The sequence below is a fragment of the Capra hircus genome, chromosome 9, assembly GCF_001704415.2.
Source record: "Capra hircus breed San Clemente chromosome 9, ASM170441v1, whole genome shotgun sequence".
Taxonomy (NCBI): Eukaryota; Metazoa; Chordata; class Mammalia; order Artiodactyla; family Bovidae; genus Capra; species Capra hircus.
This window is the reverse complement of record NC_030816.1, coordinates 84,116,372-84,135,741: the sequence shown is the minus strand read 5'-3', so window position 1 is coordinate 84,135,741 and position 19,370 is coordinate 84,116,372. Positions and strand designations below refer to the sequence as shown.

Sequence of the window (19,370 nt, the reverse complement as noted above, 5' to 3'; positions counted from 1 at the left end):
CATCAGCCCTTCCAGTGAATATTCAGGGTTGATTTCCTTGAAGATTGACTGGTTTGATCTCCTTGTAGTCAAGGGTCTTCAAGAGTCTTCTCCAGCCCCACTGTATGAAAGCATCAGTTCTTCGGTGCTCAGCCTTTAGTCAAACATTAGTCTTTTTTAAAACTATTTATTTATTTGTGGCTGCGTCAGGGGAGGGAGGCCTTAGGGAGGTCTTAGCTGCGGCACGAGGGCTCTGGTTGAGGTGCTCCGGTTCAGTGCTCGCAGTGCAGAGGCTTAGCTGCTCTGCGGCATGTGGGGTCTTAGTTCCCTCCCGAGAGATCAAACCCACATCCCCTGCATCGAAAGGTGGATTCTTAATCACTGGGCCACCAGGGAAGTCCCAAGTGTTAGTCTTATTCAGTGTTCATAACAGTTTTGTGACTGGTGTTTTATTATTCCTTTTTTACATCTAAACCTAAAACCTAGAGAGATTCAGTGATATGCCCGTGTCGGTGGTGGTGGTGGTGGGGGGGTGGTAGTAAATGACGGAGCGGGGATTCAGATCAGGGCTGCCTGACTTCAGAGGATCATCGACACAGTGTCCCTAAGGGGAATTTAGAAGAGAGACAGATTACCTCTCATAGAAGGTGGGGGTGGTCCCAAGTTCATGGACAAGATCTTCGTTTGAGCTGAAGCTTGAAACTTGGAGAAGGTTTGGGGATTCTATGGAAGGGAAAGGCTTTTCTGGCCAAGAGAACAACTTGGACAAGAGGCCAAGGGTAAGTACGGTGAGTTCTAGGTGATTCTAGGAACAGTGTGGAGTTCAACTTGGCCTTAGCTCAAGGGATGCAGAAGAAAGAGGGTGGACCAAGCAGTAGAGGCTGGTGAAGGAGTCTCACTTCCTCTTTGGATAGTGAGGACTCAATGAGTGTGTTAAGCTGGTGTTGGGCACAGACTAGATGAGATCCATGGGGTTTTTCCAGACAAGAATCCTGGAGTGGGTTGCCATACCCTGTTCCAGCAGATCTTCCTGACCCAGGGATTGAACCTTGGTCTCCTGCATTGCAGACAGATTCTTTACCGTCTGAGCCACCAGGGAAGCCAGGAGCAAATCCTGCACAGAAACACGCATGTCCCCAGGGCTGGGAGGTCGTGATGGAGATGTGGTGTGGTCCAGGGCTGGGAGGACGTGATGGAGATGCCGTGTGGTCCTGGGCTGGGAGGACACGATGGAGATGCTGTGTGGTCCGGGGCTGGAAGGACGTGATGGAGATGCCGTGTGGTCCTGGACTGGGAGGATGTGATGGAGATGCCGTGTGGTCCTGGGCTGGGAGGATGCGATGGAGATGCTGTGTGGTCCGGGGCTGGGAGGACGTGATGGAGATGCCGTGTGGTCCAGGGCTGGGAGGTCGTGATGGAGATGCCGTGTAGTCCGGGGCTGGGAGGACACGATGGAGATGCTGTGTGGTCCTGGGCTGGGAGGATGTGATGGAGATGCTGTGTGGTCCTGGGCTGGGAGGACACAATGGAGATACCATGTGGTCCGGGGCTGGGAGGACGTGATGGAGATGCTGTGTGGTCCAGGAGAAGTGGCTTCTGGTGTTGCCATCTCTATCAGAGACGTCCTGCAGGGCTTCCCAACCTTCCCCTCATTCTAAGGAGCTTTTTTAGACATTGTTTTTCTAATCATCCTATGAAATGTTAGTAGCACAGATACACTGTGTATCTGTTTATGGGCTTCGTGCCTCAGCATCGTTTAGTGACCTGGGCACTTAAGTGGGAAAAGCAGTGCCCGGGTGACTGGGGTGTGGATGGAAATGTTGCAGATGCAACTGGGCCCCCAGTTCGGTGTCACGGAAAGAAAGTACTGAAATCTGGTTATGGCGAAAAGGTATATGCTGGGGGATTAACTAGAAATAGTTCAAAATAAGGGGCATCCCAAGTAGCTCTAGTGGTAAAGAACCTGCCTGCCAAAGCAGGAGGTGCAAGAGATGTGGGTTTGGTCCCTGAGTCAGGAAGATCCCCTGGAGGAGGGTTTAACAACTCACTCCAGTATTCTTCCCTGGAGAATTCCATGGACAGAGGAGCCTGGTGGGTTACAGTCCATGGGGTTGCAAAGTCAGACACGACTGAAGCGACTTGGCACAGAGCACAGATCAAACTAAAATGTAAGTAAGTCTGCAACAGGCAGCGGTCTCACATCACACCCCAGAAACTTCTTCCATTTTGCATTTTGGAAAATCCTGTGGCTGAGAGGTTTCATTTTTCACCTAAATTATTATCAGCCAAATTATTAAAAAAACATTATAAGTGCATAATTATATACACTTAGTTTATAGATTACATATAAATTATGTATGTGATTGTATAATTATTAAGATTGGATGAAGTTAATTATAAAAATACCATTTTCCTCAATCTTGATGACATCTCCTCACATCCCCGACATGGGGAGTTCTGGCTGCTGGTGTTTGAACAGTGAACTCTAATCAACAGTCTGGATTTCGAGGTCTTTTCTGCAGGAACTTTGCCTCCCTGTCTTACTAGTGTTCTCGACACTGCTTCCAGAAAGGGCTGTCATTCATGGCAGGTGCAAATGGGCACACGGGGAGAGGTTTGGTGGGGAAGGAGGGAGTCCCCCACAACCGCCTGGGCTTGCAGAAGGGCTCGGCTATGGGTTTGGAGGATTGCTGGGGTTCCTGGGTGCGTGTGGACCCCTGGGATCCGGCACAGTAGGAGCCGGGTCTTACAGCTGCCCAGCATCTGGACTGGGACGACCAACATCAGGGCTGAAGGCAGGGAGGTCACCTGCTGCTTATTTTTCCTGGCTGTCCCCTCTGTCCATTCATCATTTCTTTTGCCATCGTCGCTGTGTTATCCTTGGTGGTCATAGCTTTCAGGAGGAGAAAAACCCTGTTTCCAGGGCAGGCGAGTGTGAAATGCCGTCATCGCTTTAGCACATGTACCCTTCCTGGCAGCCTTGAGGTGGGCGTTTTCATCTCACAGAGAAGGGCTTCCCAAGGCCAGAGGTGTGTTTTCTCCTCTAAACTCTGATCTCTTCCCTCCCTAAACGCGCTTTCTCTCCCCGTCACCTGGTACTCATGGCTTTAGTGTCCTCACGGACTCTCGTAGGTCTCCCTGTCTGGGTTCGAGGCCCAGCGCGCTGACTTCCTGGCGCTGGGAGCTCGCCCAGCTGCTCAGCCTCAGTGTTTCCATGTCCTCAGCTGTGAAATGGGAACAGTGACATATGCGCTGACTCAGGGGATGTTGGTTGTTACCGTTTTCCTCCTTCTTTGCAAATATGAACCAGGTGCTTCTCCCCCCGCCGCACTCTCCTTTTTGTTCATCTACGTCCTCTTTCCTATTTGTGATCGAGCTACACAGCACAGATGTGTTCCTCAGTTGATGTGCCCTTGCAGCCAGAGTCTGGCCCCCCCACCCCGATCCGCCTCTGAAATCGAGGCGGCAGGTTGAGATTTGCAGTGATGGTCACTTCCTCCCCCTCCCGCCCCGCCCTGGTCATTACCTCGAAGAGCTCAGAGCCGGCCCCACCCGGCTCCACGCGGGGTTTGCCAAGCAGGCAGCAATGACTCGGGGCCGGGTGTGGCCCCGAGTCGCAGGATCCAGAGGTGCCTGAGCTCCTGGAAGACGCCTGTGTGGGCCTTCTCCAGCGTGTCTGGCCACCCTGCCCTTGGGACGTGGCCGCCAAAAAAAAAAAAAAAAATTATAATAATAAAGTGCAAAATTGAGCAAAGTGAACATTTTTAAATGGGACAGGAAGCTTCAAAATTGCTGTGTTATACTGAAGGAACCTCAGCTGCACGTCTTGTCTGTTACCAATGTCTGACCACCGCCCCCCCCCGGGGGGCCCCGTGGGCCCAGTCCACACCTCTGGGGAGAATGGGGTGACTGGGGTGTCCCCTCACTCCTATGAGGCCCAGGAATTAATACGCAGGCTGAGATCGCAGTGGGCGGAAGGACCTTGATGACATTAAGTGTTGGCTCCTTTGAGGGCCGGAGGATGCAGGAGCCGATTCCGTTGGTGGGGCCCTGGGCCAGCGGGCCACCTGCTTGACCACAGATCCCACATCTGTGTGAGGCGGATTCTCCCTTCCTGTTTCCCTGCATCCACTCCAGCTTCTGCTTTAAACAAATACTGACATTTCCGTTTACAGCTTTCCTTTTGCGTCTGGCTCAGTGGTGAAGAACCCTCCTGCCACTGCAGGAGACGCAAGTTCAATCCCTGGGTCGGGAAGATTCCCCCACTGCTCACCGCCCCGGAGGAGGAAGGGGCAACCCACTCCAGTGTTCTTGCCCAGGAAACCCCACGGACAGAGGAGCTTGGTGGGGTCCATGGGGTCGCAAAGAGTCAGACCTGGCAACTGAGCACACATATACTCTTCAGTCCATAATTCTACTTGTTGGTGTACCTATGTTGGAGAAATCCTTACACAATTTTCTAAAAAACATGCCTTTTCAAGGATGTTTACTACAATATTTGTAACAATAAGAAACAGGGTTGGGAAGGGATGCTAATCGACGGTGGAATGGCTGAATAAATCATAATATGTCCAAAGCAGGAGCTGCCATGCAGCTGGTTATCCCAAGTGCAACTGCCATTCTGACTAGTTTTGACCTGGAAAATGGCAATTTCCTGAATTGAACAAAGGATGAGTTATTCCTGTGCCCCCATTCTTCATCTTTAAAATGGGGACAGTCCGACTCTTTGTGACCCACGGACCGTAGCCCCACCAGGCTCCTCTGTCCATGGGATTCTCCAGGCCAGAACACTGGAGTGGGTGGCCAGGCGCTGCTCCTGACCCAGGGGTTGAACCTGCATCTCTTGCATTGGCAGGCAGGTTCTTTACCACTGAACGTGAGGATTTAATGCAGTTGCACATGGCCTTGGAACATGGTCCAGCCCACACCCAGAGCCCAGTTCGTAATTGCTGATACCTCTGTGTATCTATCTGTATTAACATGGAAATAACCCCAAATACAGTGTTAGGAGAAAATAATTGCATGCGTGTGTTTACAAAGGTCAATAAAGTTTGAACCCATTCAAGGGGGAAAAACTGTGTGTGAGCGCACACGTGCGCGTGTAACCCCCTAAGGACAGGCCACCTCCCAAGCTGTTTCTTGTGTTTAACCCTGAGGAAGGGAGCAGGACTGTGGTTGTTAGTGAGGAATTGCCCAGCGTTCAACCAGAGAGGCAGAGCTGCTGGCAGATACCCATGCCCAGAAGGGAGTGGTCCTTAGTCACATGTGGGGGCTGACCGGCCCTGGAGGGTTGTGGTCTGTGCAGCTCACGCTGGAGCTGGAAGGCCCAGGGCTGACCCTCGGGAAGGGGTGATGGATGTGGACGGAGGGGACTCAGAGGTCAGGCTCCCCCTCCGAGGCCAGACTGAGACCGCAGTGGGTTCTTACTTCACCTGGCGTGGGGCAGGGGCAGATGACGTGGGCGGTGTGGGGGCAGAAGCCGAGCGCCCCAGCAGGAGCAGACCCAGCCGGGCCAGGGAGTCAGGAGCCGAGGGGATGGAGAGGAAGGAGCCGTTGCTGTGCGGCTGCTGCTTCACCCTGGGAGGTGAATCAGGAGTCAGCCACCACACGCGTGACCTGTGGAGCCCGCCCCGCCTCCTGAGACCTTCCCAAGTGGGCCTTTGAAGTGAGAGTGAAAGCCGCTCAGTCGTGTCTGACTCTTTGCGACCCCAGGGACTACACAGTCCACGGAATCCTCCAGGCCAGAGTACTGGAGTGGGGAGCCTTTCCCTTCTCCAGGGGATCTTTCCAACCCAGGGATCGAACCCAGGTCTCCCACATTGCAGGCAGATTCTTTACCAGCTGAGTTACAACTGGAAACAAACCAGAAAGGGGATTTGGATAGACATGCCTTAGGGCCCTCAAGGGGAATGGCACAGTTTCCTCTAAATTCTTCTGGATTAATTGAATTATTTTTCATTTAGACTATAAATACATTTCTTGTGAATTAAAAAAAAGAAATGAAACCCCTTAGGAGGAAAAAGGAAAACTCTTTTACCCGGTGAGATTTCAGTGTTGAGTTGAGTAACTCCAGCCTGTCGAGGCGAGGGGGGAACCCGGCCTCCCCTGGTCCCCACCTGGCCCGGCTGTCATCGCCTCTCCCTGGGCCTCCACAGCCACCCCTCACGGGCCCCCCTGCTTCTCCTCTGCTCCCACTCGAGCCCGAGTGCTCTTTTCAGAAAGCAGATTCGGTGCTGCCGCGACCTCCATAAAGAAATGCTCCGGTGACGCCTCGGGGCCTCTGTGGTACAACCATCAGTCACGACCGCCCACCCTGGTGCGGAAGCCGCTGTGGCTCTGTCCCCCTCTCCACTCCTTCCCGCTTCCCCTCGGTGGTCACGGGGGCCGTGTGTGTAAGTCACGGGAGCTGGCTGCTCACCGTCCCCTGTGTGTGCAGAATCACACTGGGCGCCTGGACGACAGAAGCTGCTGTCATAGCCATCACACCTCCAGCAGCTTTTCCCGTCTGGATTCACAAAGATGCTGAGGCTTCGGGGACGTTGTGAAACGGACTGGGAAGTCTTACAGCCGTCGAGTGGCACCAGCGGCACGGGAGCCTGGCCCCCAGATCCATGCACAGCATCCGTCCCAGGCAGCGCCTCTGCCTTCCCAGTCTCGCTGCCTCTTGGTGTGAGGCTGTCTGCTGTCCGAGCCGCGCAAGTTTTGAGGGTGGGACCCCGGGAGCCACCGAGGCGGGCGGCCACACCTCCAGTTCCCCGGCACATCCTGCCTACACATGTCCGGCCACCAGACGGTGTTTGCTGGAAGCACACATGAGACGGCACCGTGCTGGGTCCTGGGGCGAAACGCTGAGGTCAGGGTCTGTGCCTCACGGGGCCTGTGGCCTGTAAGTGGGGGAGGGGGTCATTGCACCGTGTTGCAGGCTGCGGTGAGTGCCCTGAAAGGGGCTGGGGCAAGTGGAAGCAGGCCTGGCCTGCCCTGGACTGGGAGCAGCAGGGCCCAGAGAGGCCTTCAGGAGGTGACGGCTGGACGCGTCCCGGGAGCCGTCCCACTTGACCTGGCTGCATCCTGGATGTGGCTCTGCCTTGGGCTTATCCAGGCCCCATGACCAGTACCGGGAGGGGTTGGACCTGCCCCCCCCCAACCCCGATGGCTCCCCCGGGCTTGCTGCCCCCGGAGGACAGCCGCCTGGGGGCTCGGCATTTTCTCAGCTCTAGGAACAGGCAGACTCTATGGTGTCCACTGGGGGTGTGTTCTGGTTTGTTCCAGACAGGGGTGGGCAGTGAAGCCTGGGTCTGCTGGGGGCTCGGCCCGTGCTCTGCATAGAATGCCTGTTGTATGTGATGCCCGTAGCTTCTCGCAAAAGCCCCTGAGTCCACCCCTTCCAAGATTAGGAGGCTGGGGTGCTTCGGGGTTCACCTGTCCAAAGCCCCAGAGGGCTCGGGCTTAGAAACTAAACTGTAGCGCCTTTCAGAGAGTTCTGGCTCCAGCACCACATCGCCGGTCTGCAGCCTCAAGGAGAGAGAGACTTCCAAGGGCAGCAAGTCCAGCCTTTCATACTCGAGGCTTGGCTGGGCTTTGTCTGTGTGTGTGTGTGTGTGTGTGTGTGTGTGTGTGTGTGTGTGTGTGGGTTTGTGCATGCAGGGGTGTATGTGTGGGCGTGCATGTGTGCGTGTGTCGGGGCGGGTGATGAGTGAGTGAGTGCCTGATGTGTGCCTCTCTAAGTGGTGGTAAAAAGGAGCATGTCCTTCACAGAGCTTCCCCCGTGGCTCAGCAGGTACAAGAATCCAGCTGCAACACAGCAGACACAAGAGATGCGGGTTCAGTCCCTGGATTGGGAAGGTCCCCTGGAGGAGGAAATCGCAACCCATTCTGCTATTCTTGATGAAAAATCCCATGGAGAGTGGAATCTGTTCATGGGGTTCTCAAGGCAAGAATACTGAAGTGGTTTCCCGTTCCCTTCTCCAAGGAGATCCAACTAGTCCATCCTAAAGGAGATCAGTCCTGGGAGTTCATTGGAAGGATTGATGCTGAAGCTGATGCTCTAATACTTTGGCCACCTGAGCAAAGAACTGACTCATTTGAAAAGACCCTGATGCTGGGAAAGATTGCAGGTGGGAGGAGAAGGGGACAACAGAGGATGAGATGGCTGGAGGGCATCACCGACTCGATGGACATGAGTTTGAGTAAACTCTGGGAGTTGGTGATGGAGAGGGAGGCCTGGCGTGCTGCAGTTTATGGGGTCTCAAAAAGTCGGACACTGAGCGACTGAACTGAACTGAACTGAGAGGAGCCTGGCAGGCTACAGTCCATGGGATCACAAAGAATGTGACATGACTTGGAGACTAAGCATGCACACAGAACCCTTTATTATAACAGTGTTCGTATCACTATGATACGAACTCAGCAGTCAGCTGAGCGACTAAGCCCACCCTTCCCAGAGGGCTCCCTCATCCATCCACCTACCCACCTGCTGAACACACTGTACTGTAACATTCCAGTGTAAAGCTGCTCTATAGCTGCAGTTTGAATTGCCAAGGTTCCGCTGTTCTTCTCAACAATTTCTACCCTGAAGGCTTGTCCTCAGGGCACCAGGTTGGGAGTTGGTCACCTGATTTAGAGGTATCACTGAAGAAAAAAATGGCAAGTTGGTCATTATTGCCCGGAAAAGGACTTTTCCATTTATAAATGTTTTCATAGTTTCATTGAGGCCCACGAGGGAATGACCCTAATTCATCCTAGCCCTTCAGGTGCTGGTATTTCCCCACAGGGCTTCATCATGCCTGGTACACTCCAGCATCGTTCGTAGGAGAGAAAAATTGGGTATTTAGTGTTCTTTGATGGAGTTTATAAGTGTCCCAATTAGTCATTTCACAGGATGTTAATAATTCTGTATCTCACCTCCTGCTGCCTTTCAGAGCTCTGTAAACACCAGGGCATAGATTCAGGCTTTCAGATTTACTTTTCCCCAAGGTACTTAATCAAGGAATGCAAGTCATTTGCCTTCTCAAATCTTCCTCTCCTCCCCTGGAGACTTGTGGAGTTTTCTCTTCTGTTTTTTTTTTTTTTTTTTTTGCCTTCTCTTTCTAAACCCTTTCAAGGATTGGGATCTTGGCTGAAACGGTCTTGCACTTGACCCTTTGAAGTTGCTTTCCCTTCCAGCTAGGGAGGCAGAGCCTTGCTGTGCCCAGAGCCCTGGTCGCAGAGATGCATGAAATAAAGGCCTGTCTGTCTCTCTGTTTTAGAGCTGGTGATGCTGCTGGAGTGGTGGTCGGGTACAGAGTGCGTCATCTACACGGACCCCAGAGCCTACCCCAAGTACGGGAAGGAAAACGCCATTGTCGTGCTGAACCACAAGTTTGAAATCGACTTCCTCTGCGGCTGGAGCCTGGCTGAGCGCTTTGGGGTCTTAGGGGTAAGTCAGACCCGCACACCTCTTTTGTCCAACACCATAACTGGCCCTTTTGCTCTCGGTTGTTCAGCGCTTGCAGCAGCATTAATCGGCTTGTTGAAATGTTCTTAACTGACTGCTTTTCCTTCTTGCTCAGAATCAAGATGATCGTCTGCTGTGAGCAAGGATCATATTTATTCATCAGTGACGGTGTGCATTTAATCTTTGCGGAAACATTTGGGAGTCAGGAACCTGCCCTTATGTAAAACCTACACTTCAATACCCTGCTCCATATCACACAACCATTAAGTCTATTTGAATTGGAACTCATCCACTTTCGTATTCTTTTTCCCCCCCTTTTATTTATTTCAATTTATTTATTTTTAATTGGGGGATAATTACAATATTATGTTGGTTTCTGCCGCACATCAACATGAATCAGCCACGGGTATACACACATCTCCTCCCTCTTGAACCTCACTCCCCAGCCTAGGATACAGAGTGAAGTAAGTCAGAAAGAGAAAAAATGAATATGGTATATTAACGCATATATATGGAATCTAGAAAGATGGTACGGATGAACCTATTTGCAGGGCAGAAATAGAGACGCAGAGAACAGACTGTAGGCACAGTGGGAGAAGGAGGGGGGGACAAATCGAGAGAGTAGCATTGAAACATAGACATACCGTACCTGAAATCGCCAGTGGGAATTTGCAGGAGACCGCAGGGGGCCCTGAGCCTTGTGACAGCTTCGTTTTCTTAACCTCTGTGCTCTGCCGGCTTCCTGAGTCACGGGCAGCATTTGCCTCCGAAATGCCCACCTTCATGGGCCTGAGAAAGCTAAATGCCAGGGCCAGGGCATGTGACCTTCAGCATTCTGAATGAATACGAAAGCCTGCTTTTCTCCAACTCTTTTGACCTCTTGCCTGCCTTTGGGACTGGGCCTCTCCATTGACCCCTATCATGATGAATGCAGTGAGGAGTAATGGTTGAGCTCGGAGCAGGTACCAGGCCCTCGGGCTCAGGTGTCCTACAGGAAGGGCGGCAGGTACTGCCTGGGGCTGGGAGAGGCTCACAGCAGAACTTGGGGGCCCGTGTGGCACCCGGAGCAGCCCCCACAGACTCAGGGGGGCTGTGCACAGCGCGCTTGTTTTTGGTGGCCCGTGTAGACAAAACCGCAGTGCAGAGAAAGTAGGAGTCTGAAGGCCACGCAGAGTGGAGCAGACCAAGAATCGGATCCCCCAGGGACAGCCTCGGTGTGTCCAGTCCCCGGCGGCCTGTGGGTCCAGAGTCACTTTGGAACCTTGGGTCTTGTTGGTCTCTGCCTGTTGGGAAGACCCTTGGCTAACAGGGACTCAGTAACCTTATTTATTTTTTAAATAAAATATTTTTTAATATTTAATTTATTTTTTAGGGACATATTCATTTTCTTAAAAAAAAGACAAAACATTGGGCAAAAGGAAAGAGAAAGAAATATACTTGGAAACAGGTTCCAATAATTTCTTTGGGACAAATAATGGTTGTCATGCCGTTAAACTAAAGCCGTTAGCAGTTTTTCAAGAGATGGAAACAGTGTTGAGTCTCTGCTGCTACCTGAAGACTTCTAGAAAACTGGATTGCCTGGGGGTGAGTGTGCTGAAGGGATTTCTAGGGATGGACAGGCCTGCTTGCCAGCAGCTTTCTCCTGTTTTCCTGTTTGTTCTGACATGATGTCTGTGCAGACCTCTGTGTGTGTGTGTGTGTGTGTGTGTGTGTGTGTGTGCGTGTGCATTTTGTTTTCAGGAACAAAACCAGAGATTCGAGTATCCACGTTTTTCTGCTGTGGGGGCCTCGGGCAGAGCTCTTGGTGACAGTTCTGTGGCTTTATTCTCTCTGAGAGGAGAGGAAAGCCACCCTAATCCGAGCCCCATCATGGACACAGACCCTCCTCCCTTACAGGAGAGGGTCCGGGGTGTCTTCGAATCCTGACTGGAACTGGTGGTGCAAGCCTTCAAGCTAGGCTTCCTGGGACACTGGTTCTTCAAGTGAAGTTTGGGGGCAGCTGCTGATTTTCTGGCTTCGCAGGCGGCCTGGGTGTGCTCGTGCTTAGGATGTGAGATGTGTAATTTGAGGCAACAGCAAGCTGTTGGATTTAGAGGCGCTTTCCTATACCTGTGGTCCCCCTGGTGGCTTTATGACTTTGGGCTTCTCCTGTGTGTCTTTCGCTGGATTTGTGCTGTTTCCAATCCGCATGGTATCATTACTGTTTTTCATTTACTGTTTATACATAGACAGCCAGGGCCTCAGTTTGGGTAAAGAATTTGCCCCAGGATGGGAATTAGTGACTTGATTTCTCAGTTGCTTCTCTTTCCTCTTGGACGGTACTGAGAGGAAAAGCTGGTGGGTGGTGAGGGGTGGCTGGTGGTGGTGGGCGGTCCCCTCTGTGTCAGAAAACGACCAGGGCAACCCGGGGAGGGAACGTTTCTAGTCTTGTCTCCTCCCCCACCTCCAACTCCTGGTCAGTTCAGGGCTCCTTCTGAGGAGAGAAAACCCTCAGTACCTTCACAGGGTCGGGGATGGGGCAGGAACACAGAGATGCTCAGGGAAACAAAATCAGCAGCCACGGGGAGGGGTGCCACACAGAGAAGAGGGTGGGCCCCTCGGGGTGCTTGGAGGGGAAGTTACCCATGGAGAGCGGACCGGGGACTACAGGGGGCCCAGGATTGAGAAGGGGAGGCTTTCGTGGAGTGGTGACTATCAGCGCCATTGAGCATTTTTCTAGCAGAGACTCTGAAATCCTGATCAGCACAGCTCAGCACCCTAGGGTGCAGATGCTACAGAAAGTTTACCCAGCAGAGTGACCATCCAGCCCACAACACGGGGACCACTCATCTCCAGCCCTGACTTCCTGAACGAATACCGCCGCAACCGGATTGCCTTTCTCTCTTAGAAACCAAACACCTAGCATTGCGTGCAAGGGCACGAGCCTCTTCCCTTGGTCTGGAGACTGTTCAGGAGTTTTAGGAGTCCCACCCAGAGTTGGGTAGGCAGGTCTCAGGACCTCAGCTGGGACGATGCAGTTTCCGTCCTCACGGGAGCCCAGGTAACCCTGCTCTGGGGGCCGGCAGGTTGTCTGGGTTCTTGCTGAGATGTTCTCTGGGGACCTGGAGTTGGCACCAGAAGTGGAGGGTTGAGGAGGGAAGCAGCAAGTGACCACGTCTCCCGGCCACCCAGCACTGGGGAAACAGCGGGTGCTGTGGCCATCACGGCCGTCTGTACAAATGCTGATGAAGCCACATGCTGGCAGAGGTGCTGCGAGGGGATGAGACAGGATGCCCATGACCTTGTGGGGCTGGGCCAGCTCACGTGGAAGTTGGCAGACTGTTCTCCCCCAAGGGCGAGGGTGGGGATGGGGGACGTTCTCTCTCCCAAGCAGGGAACAGTTACCATCCATTTGTGTCTCCCAGAGCAGCTGAGGTCTGCCTGGAGGGCGCGAGGCTGGAGGAGGAGCTGCCTGGCTCCTTTCCAAAGAGGCCCGTTCACTCCTTCTCCCCTTGACAGGAACCAGGCGGCATCTCGTCATATGGATCGTGCCGCAGTGCTTCTGTCTTAATTGACCTTCAGAAACACTCACCTGAGTCATCTCCTTTTTTTTAAGTATCACATGGTGTTGAGATCCTTCTGGAGTCCAAGAAGTTTGCATTTTGCAAGAGAAGGGACGTAATAAGGAAGGTTCCTGATGAGGCATTTTTCATCTTCACATGTAACAGCCTAAGAGGAAGTGAGTTGAAATTGAAGCGAGTGAAATTCAAAGAAATTCTTGCATGCAGCCTCAGTCGCTTCAGTCGTGTCTGACTCTTTGCGATTTTGGACTGTAGCCCACCAGGCTTCTTCTCTTTCCATGGGGTTCTTCAGGCAAGAATACTGGAGTGGGTTGCCATTTCCTCCTCCAGGGGACCTTCCCCACCCAGGGATCAAACCCACGTCTCTTGCATCTTCTGCACTGGCAGCGCCACCTGAGGAGTCCTGAAATTCTTGAGAGGAGGGTTAGTAAATGTGAAATTGGATTTGGGGAGAAAGCACTGGGACTCTTTCAAAAAAAGAGAAAACAGGAGAGGCCTTCCAGTCTTTTATGACCTTTTCCCCCATTTGGTCATTCTGGGGTCCTGTCCCTGCGACTCTGGTTCCCTTAGAGCTGGAGGGCTGGCATGGGCCCTGGTCATGGTCTTTAAGGGATCCTCTGACTTGTTCCTCCCTGAGTGAGTGTGGTGTGTGGACAGGCCAGGGTGTGCGACGCAAGAGTCATGACTTCTGAAGCTTCGGGTCTGTTTACTTATCTTTCTGCTGCAATAAAAATACGCACTGGCTCCTTCACAGTGGCCCTGAAGGTTGCCTAAGATGGTGTTTGTCGGGTCTTTGAGCATCTCCAGGGCCTGGGAAGCTCTCCGTAAAGGCAGCCATTCGTGTCCATTTTTATCTGCTGGGGTCACTGTGGCTTGGCGGTTACCCCAGAGGCCAACTGGGATGTTGTGTTTGGGTCTTGCGTGTTAGTTATCTACAGCAGGTGACAAGCCCCGAATGTAGTGGCACGATTTGAGTGGCCCCAAATCCTGGCTCAGCTCCGTGGGGGTCGTGGCAGAGTCCCTCCAGGGCTGGGTGGTGGTTGCATCTGAAGGCTTGCCGTGCAGGGACCCGCGTCCAAGTTCACCCCGTTTGTGGCCAGGGTGACCCTCCCGCCTGGGTCTCTGCTCAGGCACCCCTGATCCCCAGGGGAGCAATGCGAGCTGGGTGGGAGAAAACACCCAGGTGAGGGAGAAGCCACAGCCTTCTTGTAACGCAAACTTCTGCCCAATAGGGGAGCTCACGAGCCCCGCTCCCTCTAGGAAGCAGGTGGGGCTGCGAGGAGGTACCCAGGAGTACCCAGAGACAAGGATCAGAGGGGCCATCATGGAGGCCGCCTGCCACACCTTTCAGCCTCCAGCCTCATGTTTCCGTTGCTATCATTCAGTCGCTGAGTCTCGTCTGCCTCTTTTGTGACCCCATGGACTGCAACCCGCCAGGCTCCTCTAACATGGTCTATTACAGCTCCACCTGAAAACAGATGGAATTCCTGCCACGTGTCTACGTGCAGGAGGAGCAGAAGGAGAAGGGAACTCTGATTCCTAAGCAGTGGGCCCTCTCGAAGCTCCCCAGCGCCTTCCAGACACGAGGATGCAGATGACAATGAGGGCAACTGATGCGTCTTCCAAACGTTTACCCAACAAGCAGATCATGTAGGTTTTCTGCGGAAGTCACTGTGCTGGGTAGGATGGCGGGTCGAGGATGCGTGGAAAGCTCAGTGACTTCAGATCCTACAGAGAGGCAATGAGGTGTCATATAAGACCATGCGACGCAGCCATTGAACCGTAATCAGGGGGATCGTGTCCACGTGGGGCGCCCTGGGCGTGTGTGATATCTGACCACTCAGCCATCTAGCGGCTTCAGGGGGTCATTCTGAGTGTCACCCCTTTGTTTGCTTGGAAACAGAGGTCCTGGGGAGGAGCTGGGTCACGGTGGTAAAGGTGGAATATGAGGGGCTAGTTCGGGGGCAGCTCTGTTTACTAACCCGTGGGGAAGGACTTCAGTGTTTTAACAACTGGAAAATAACATTTCGGCAGTACCAGTACACGGACTGCTGTGCCCAGGGATGGAGAAACGTCCCAGAAGGTGATGACCCCGGGCCCAGGCCTTGAAGGAGGCAGGTGGTTTTAGAAGGAGATGAGAGATGGAGGTAAAGGGAAAAACAAGAGGCAGGGGGTGGAGGTAGCTGGAGGGAGACCCTGGAGAGGGTGTGGCCAGCTGCCGTGGTCCCGAGCTCTGCTGACCGACTCTTCCCGCTGTGGCCAAGGGTCCACATCAGCATTCCTTCTGCCTGCTCAAGGTCACTGCGGGGTGATTTTGAACCTATGTAGTTCAGTTCAGTCGCTCAGTCATGTCCAACTCTTTGTGACCCCATGGACTGCAGCACACCAGGCCTCCCTGTCCATTACCAACTCTCGGAGTTTATGCAAACTCATGTCCATTGAGTTGGTGATGCCATCCAACCATCTCATCCTCTGTTGTCCCCTTCTCCTGACCTCAATCTTTCCCAGCATCAGGGTCTTTTCAAATTAGTCAGCTCTTCACATCAGGTGGCCAAAGTATTGGAGTTTCAGCTTCAGTATCAGTCCTTCCAATGAACACCCAGGACTGATCTCCTTTAGGATGGACTGGTTGGATCTCCTTGCAGTCCAAGGGACTCTCAAGAGTCTTCTCCAGCACCACAGTTCAACAGCATCGATTCTTTGGCGCTCAGCTTTCTTTATAGTCCACCTCTCATAACCTATTAATCCAAGTCAGAAAAGAGAGACCATAAAATCCAAGAAAATCAAGAACTGAACCCAGACTGTCAGTATTCTGGTTTAATTTGCCAGGATGCTTCTGATCACTGACGGGAAACATGGTTCTTCCTGTACTAGATCACATGCATCTGAAAACCTACATTTCTTGGGGTTTGATTCCAAAAGGACCACTTTTCTAACCATGGATTTCTGAAAGAAGACTGTCGATGCCAATTTATTCAGAAAGGCTACACGAATGTTTCTTCCTATAAACCTCCCATCAATGATCACATTCCCCCAAATTGTAGGTTTCCTGTGTTTTATTTTTCAAACGTGTAAAACTAAGCAAGAAAGGAGACGCCCTAAGAAATGAATGTGGGCCCAGGTGTCCAGAACAGACACTTCCGTTTCCGTCTGCGTGCTCCAGTTCTCTGATAAAGGTGGCAGGGCAGAGACAGACATGTATGCAAAACCTGCCCACGTCACTGGCACCCTGGTTCCTACATTGACCAGCTCCAGGACCTTGGAGGTTATCTGCCTTTTCTGAACCTCGGTGAACCCTTCCCATTTCATGCTATTTAGGAGTTTCATGAATGTATGTAATATATATATATATATATATATATATTTTTTAATGGCTTCCCAGGCGGCTCAGGGGTTAAGAATTTGCCTGCCAGTGCACGGGACAGAGATGCGGGTTCGATCCCTGGGTTGGGACGATCCCCTGGAGGAGGAAACGGCAACCCGCTCCAGTGTTCTTGCCTGGAGAATCCCACGGACAGAGGAGCCTGGCGGGCTCCAGTCTGCAGGGTTGCAAAGACGCAGACTGAGCACACTCACTACCACACTCTAGTGTGCCAAATCCCTCATCAAGCACGTAGCACCACGTAGGCACACCGTCATTACTTGTGTCTTTGACCCGGATCCGTTTCCCTTCATTGAAAGTTTCCTTATGGAAGTAGGGTAAGGTGTGGAGGACGCAGGAGGGACGGAGTGTCCTCTGAGTGGGATGTAACCAGCTCCCCTGGCCCTGGCCCTGTGCAGCTGCAGTCTCCCATCACTGGTACAAACCGCAGGTCGCTTTGCATTTGCCTTCATCCCGGCTTCTTCATGGACGCTGGTCCGGCTCTGCTTGGCTCCAGAGAGGGTTAGAAGTTTCTCGGTGTGGAGAAGTGTTGTTTCCCTCTCAAGGGGCTCCCCTCGCCGCCGTGGCTGTGTCAGCCCTGTTAGCGTGGATTTGGGTGCCCGCAGGTGGGTCTGTGGGAGGCTCCTCCCCTCCTGCTCCCACCTGGTTAATCAGTTAATCCGAAGCTTTGTCTGCGTTGCTTCCAGGCAGCAGCAGCTCTGGAAGGATGCAGGGGGCCACCTTCTGCCTCTGCGTGTTCTCCAGCTGGGCCAGGCTGGCTAGGGTCCGGATGACACAGATAAGGACCCCGAGAGAATCGGGGCGAGGCGAAATCCCTTCCAATCCCGGGCACTGAGAGAATCGTTGCCACGGAAAGGAGTCCCTGGGCAGTGCCAATGCATCTTGAGCTCATAAAAAAATAGTGTAGTCGCTCAGTCCTGTCTTGACTATGTGCAACCCCATGGACTGTAGCCCTCCAGGCTCCTCTGTCCATGGGGTTCTCCAGGCAATACTGGAGTGGGTTGCTATTCCCTTCTCTAGAGGATCTTCCTGACCCAGGAATCGAATCCACGTCTCCTGCATTGCAGGTGGACTCTTTACCACCTGAGCCACCTGGGAAGCCCTTTTTCTTTTTTTTCTTCTTGAGCTCATAACCAAGTGTATTCCTGGAAGTGGTAGCATGCCCTTTATCTTTGAAGTATAGGCCTGAGTTAGACACTCCAAATTTTCTTTTTTATTAAACAAAATCCTCTGGCTTTTCTTTAATGAGTCAAAGTTGGATATATATTTTCTCATACCTTCTTTCTTAAAGGCATATAAACCTTTGCTTGGCCTGGGGGAGTCATGTAACTGGTAGCGTTATCAAGTGTCCTGGAAGACTGTAAGCATATTTAAATATGTTTCAAGTCTTTTGGTCATAAATGAGTTGGCTCCTGTGAATCTCCTGGCCCAGGGCCTATTGGTGAGTGCTCTACTGAGTAGAATTATTGTTATTACTGCATTCCAAACCTGGCTTAAGAAATGGGTTGAGTTAAAAGGGACATTCAGCTGCTGTGCCTGCTTGGTGGTGACGATGATAGCTACACGTTATTGAACACCCATGTGTCCTGTTCTCAGTGAGGAGCTTTTTGTATGTGTTTCCATGTGACATTAGATCTTTACAGCCATGCTTTCAGTTAAGCATGACTTTGCTCTTAATACAGCCAGGGAAGTTGAGGCCCACCAAGTAAACGTGATCCACATCAAGGCCTAAGCCTAACGATAGCATCCAGAGTTTTAAGGCTGAAAGATGGACTCAGTTCAGTTCAGTTCAGTTGCTCAGTCGTGTTCGACTCTCTGCGACCCCATGAATAGCAGCATGCCAGGCCTCCCTGTCCATCATCAAAGATGGACTAATTTAGCATAAAACTGCAAATGGCTCCTCTGTTCCATTTCTCATGAAAAATAACCAGACTGTTTTTGATCTGGAGCCTCATGCTCCAGAAGCAAATGGCTAAAGATGTGCTGATGTCAACCATTTCCTAAAGAGGGCATTGTTAGGGGACCCTGCAAAGTAGTTTTCTGATTGAGAAGCAGGAAAATCTAACAAAATTTAAAAATCACTTCTAGTCTCACTATCCAGCAATAGTTACTATTATTTTTCTCTGCTTTTACTATTTTCCAAATAGGCTATTAACTCAGCTTTGAATCTACATTTTTTTAAAAAAAAGTTAGTCTTCATTTTCCCAGCCATTAAATATTCATAGAAAACAATTTTTTTTCATCGGCTATAAATCAAGAGTGTTGATGAACTGAGTGTGTAATTATTCAAGCTGACTATTTTAGGCTTCATGGCCATGTAGCCTCCGTCATGACTTTGCAGCTCTGCTGGAGCATGGAAGCAGCCACGTTCCTAGCAGTAGGCAACGTGTATGTGAGAGCAGCCGTGTCCCAATAAAACTTTATTTATAAAACCAGGTGGCAGAGCAGATTTGGCCCACTGGCTACCTTTGTTTGATATGATATATCATATACAACATGATTCATAGAAGTCTTTAATTTTTAAAGATTGAGGTATGGTTAATTTCTACTAATAGGAAATTCCCCCGAGGGTACCCGTCCCCAGCAGACAGCTGTGATCGACTACACAGGATCTTTCTCCAGACTTCATGGCTGGAGTATATAATCCCTGTCTTGGCTGCGGGCTTCCCCCGTGGCTCAGTGGTAAAGAATCCTCTTGCAATGCAGGAGCCACAGGTTCAGCCCCTGGGTTGGGAAGATGCCCTGGAGGAGGGCATGGCACCCCACTCCAGTATTCTTACCTGGAGAATCCCATGGACAGAGAACCATGGCGGCTACAGTCCATGGAGGGGCAAAGAGTCAGACACGACTGAAGTGACTAAGCCCGCACATACACCCTTGGCTAAAGGATAGATCAGTGTGTGAGTCCTTCAAGTCGCCACAGGTTATTTTTGGAAAGAGTCCAGGAATATGTAATTTTCTAAATAATCCTGACCTGCCAAGAAGGTACGTTCAGTTCATTGTGAGGATGTTGTGT

The 19,370-nt window shown here is 51.8% G+C and overlaps 1 protein-coding gene across 3 annotated transcripts in view; it reads left to right on the top strand.

Annotated features, from left to right (window-relative positions):
• AGPAT4 (1-acylglycerol-3-phosphate O-acyltransferase 4) overlaps positions 1-19,370 on the top strand; it is a 140,901-nt gene that overhangs the window by 99,795 nt on the left and 21,736 nt on the right. For all 3 annotated transcript variants that reach the window (XM_005684959.3, XM_005684958.3, XM_005684957.3), the window contains exon 3: positions 9,225-9,394. In XM_005684959.3, the coding sequence (XP_005685016.2) occupies positions 9,225-9,394 (170 nt within the window). The remainder of the gene's footprint in view (positions 1-9,224; positions 9,395-19,370) is intronic.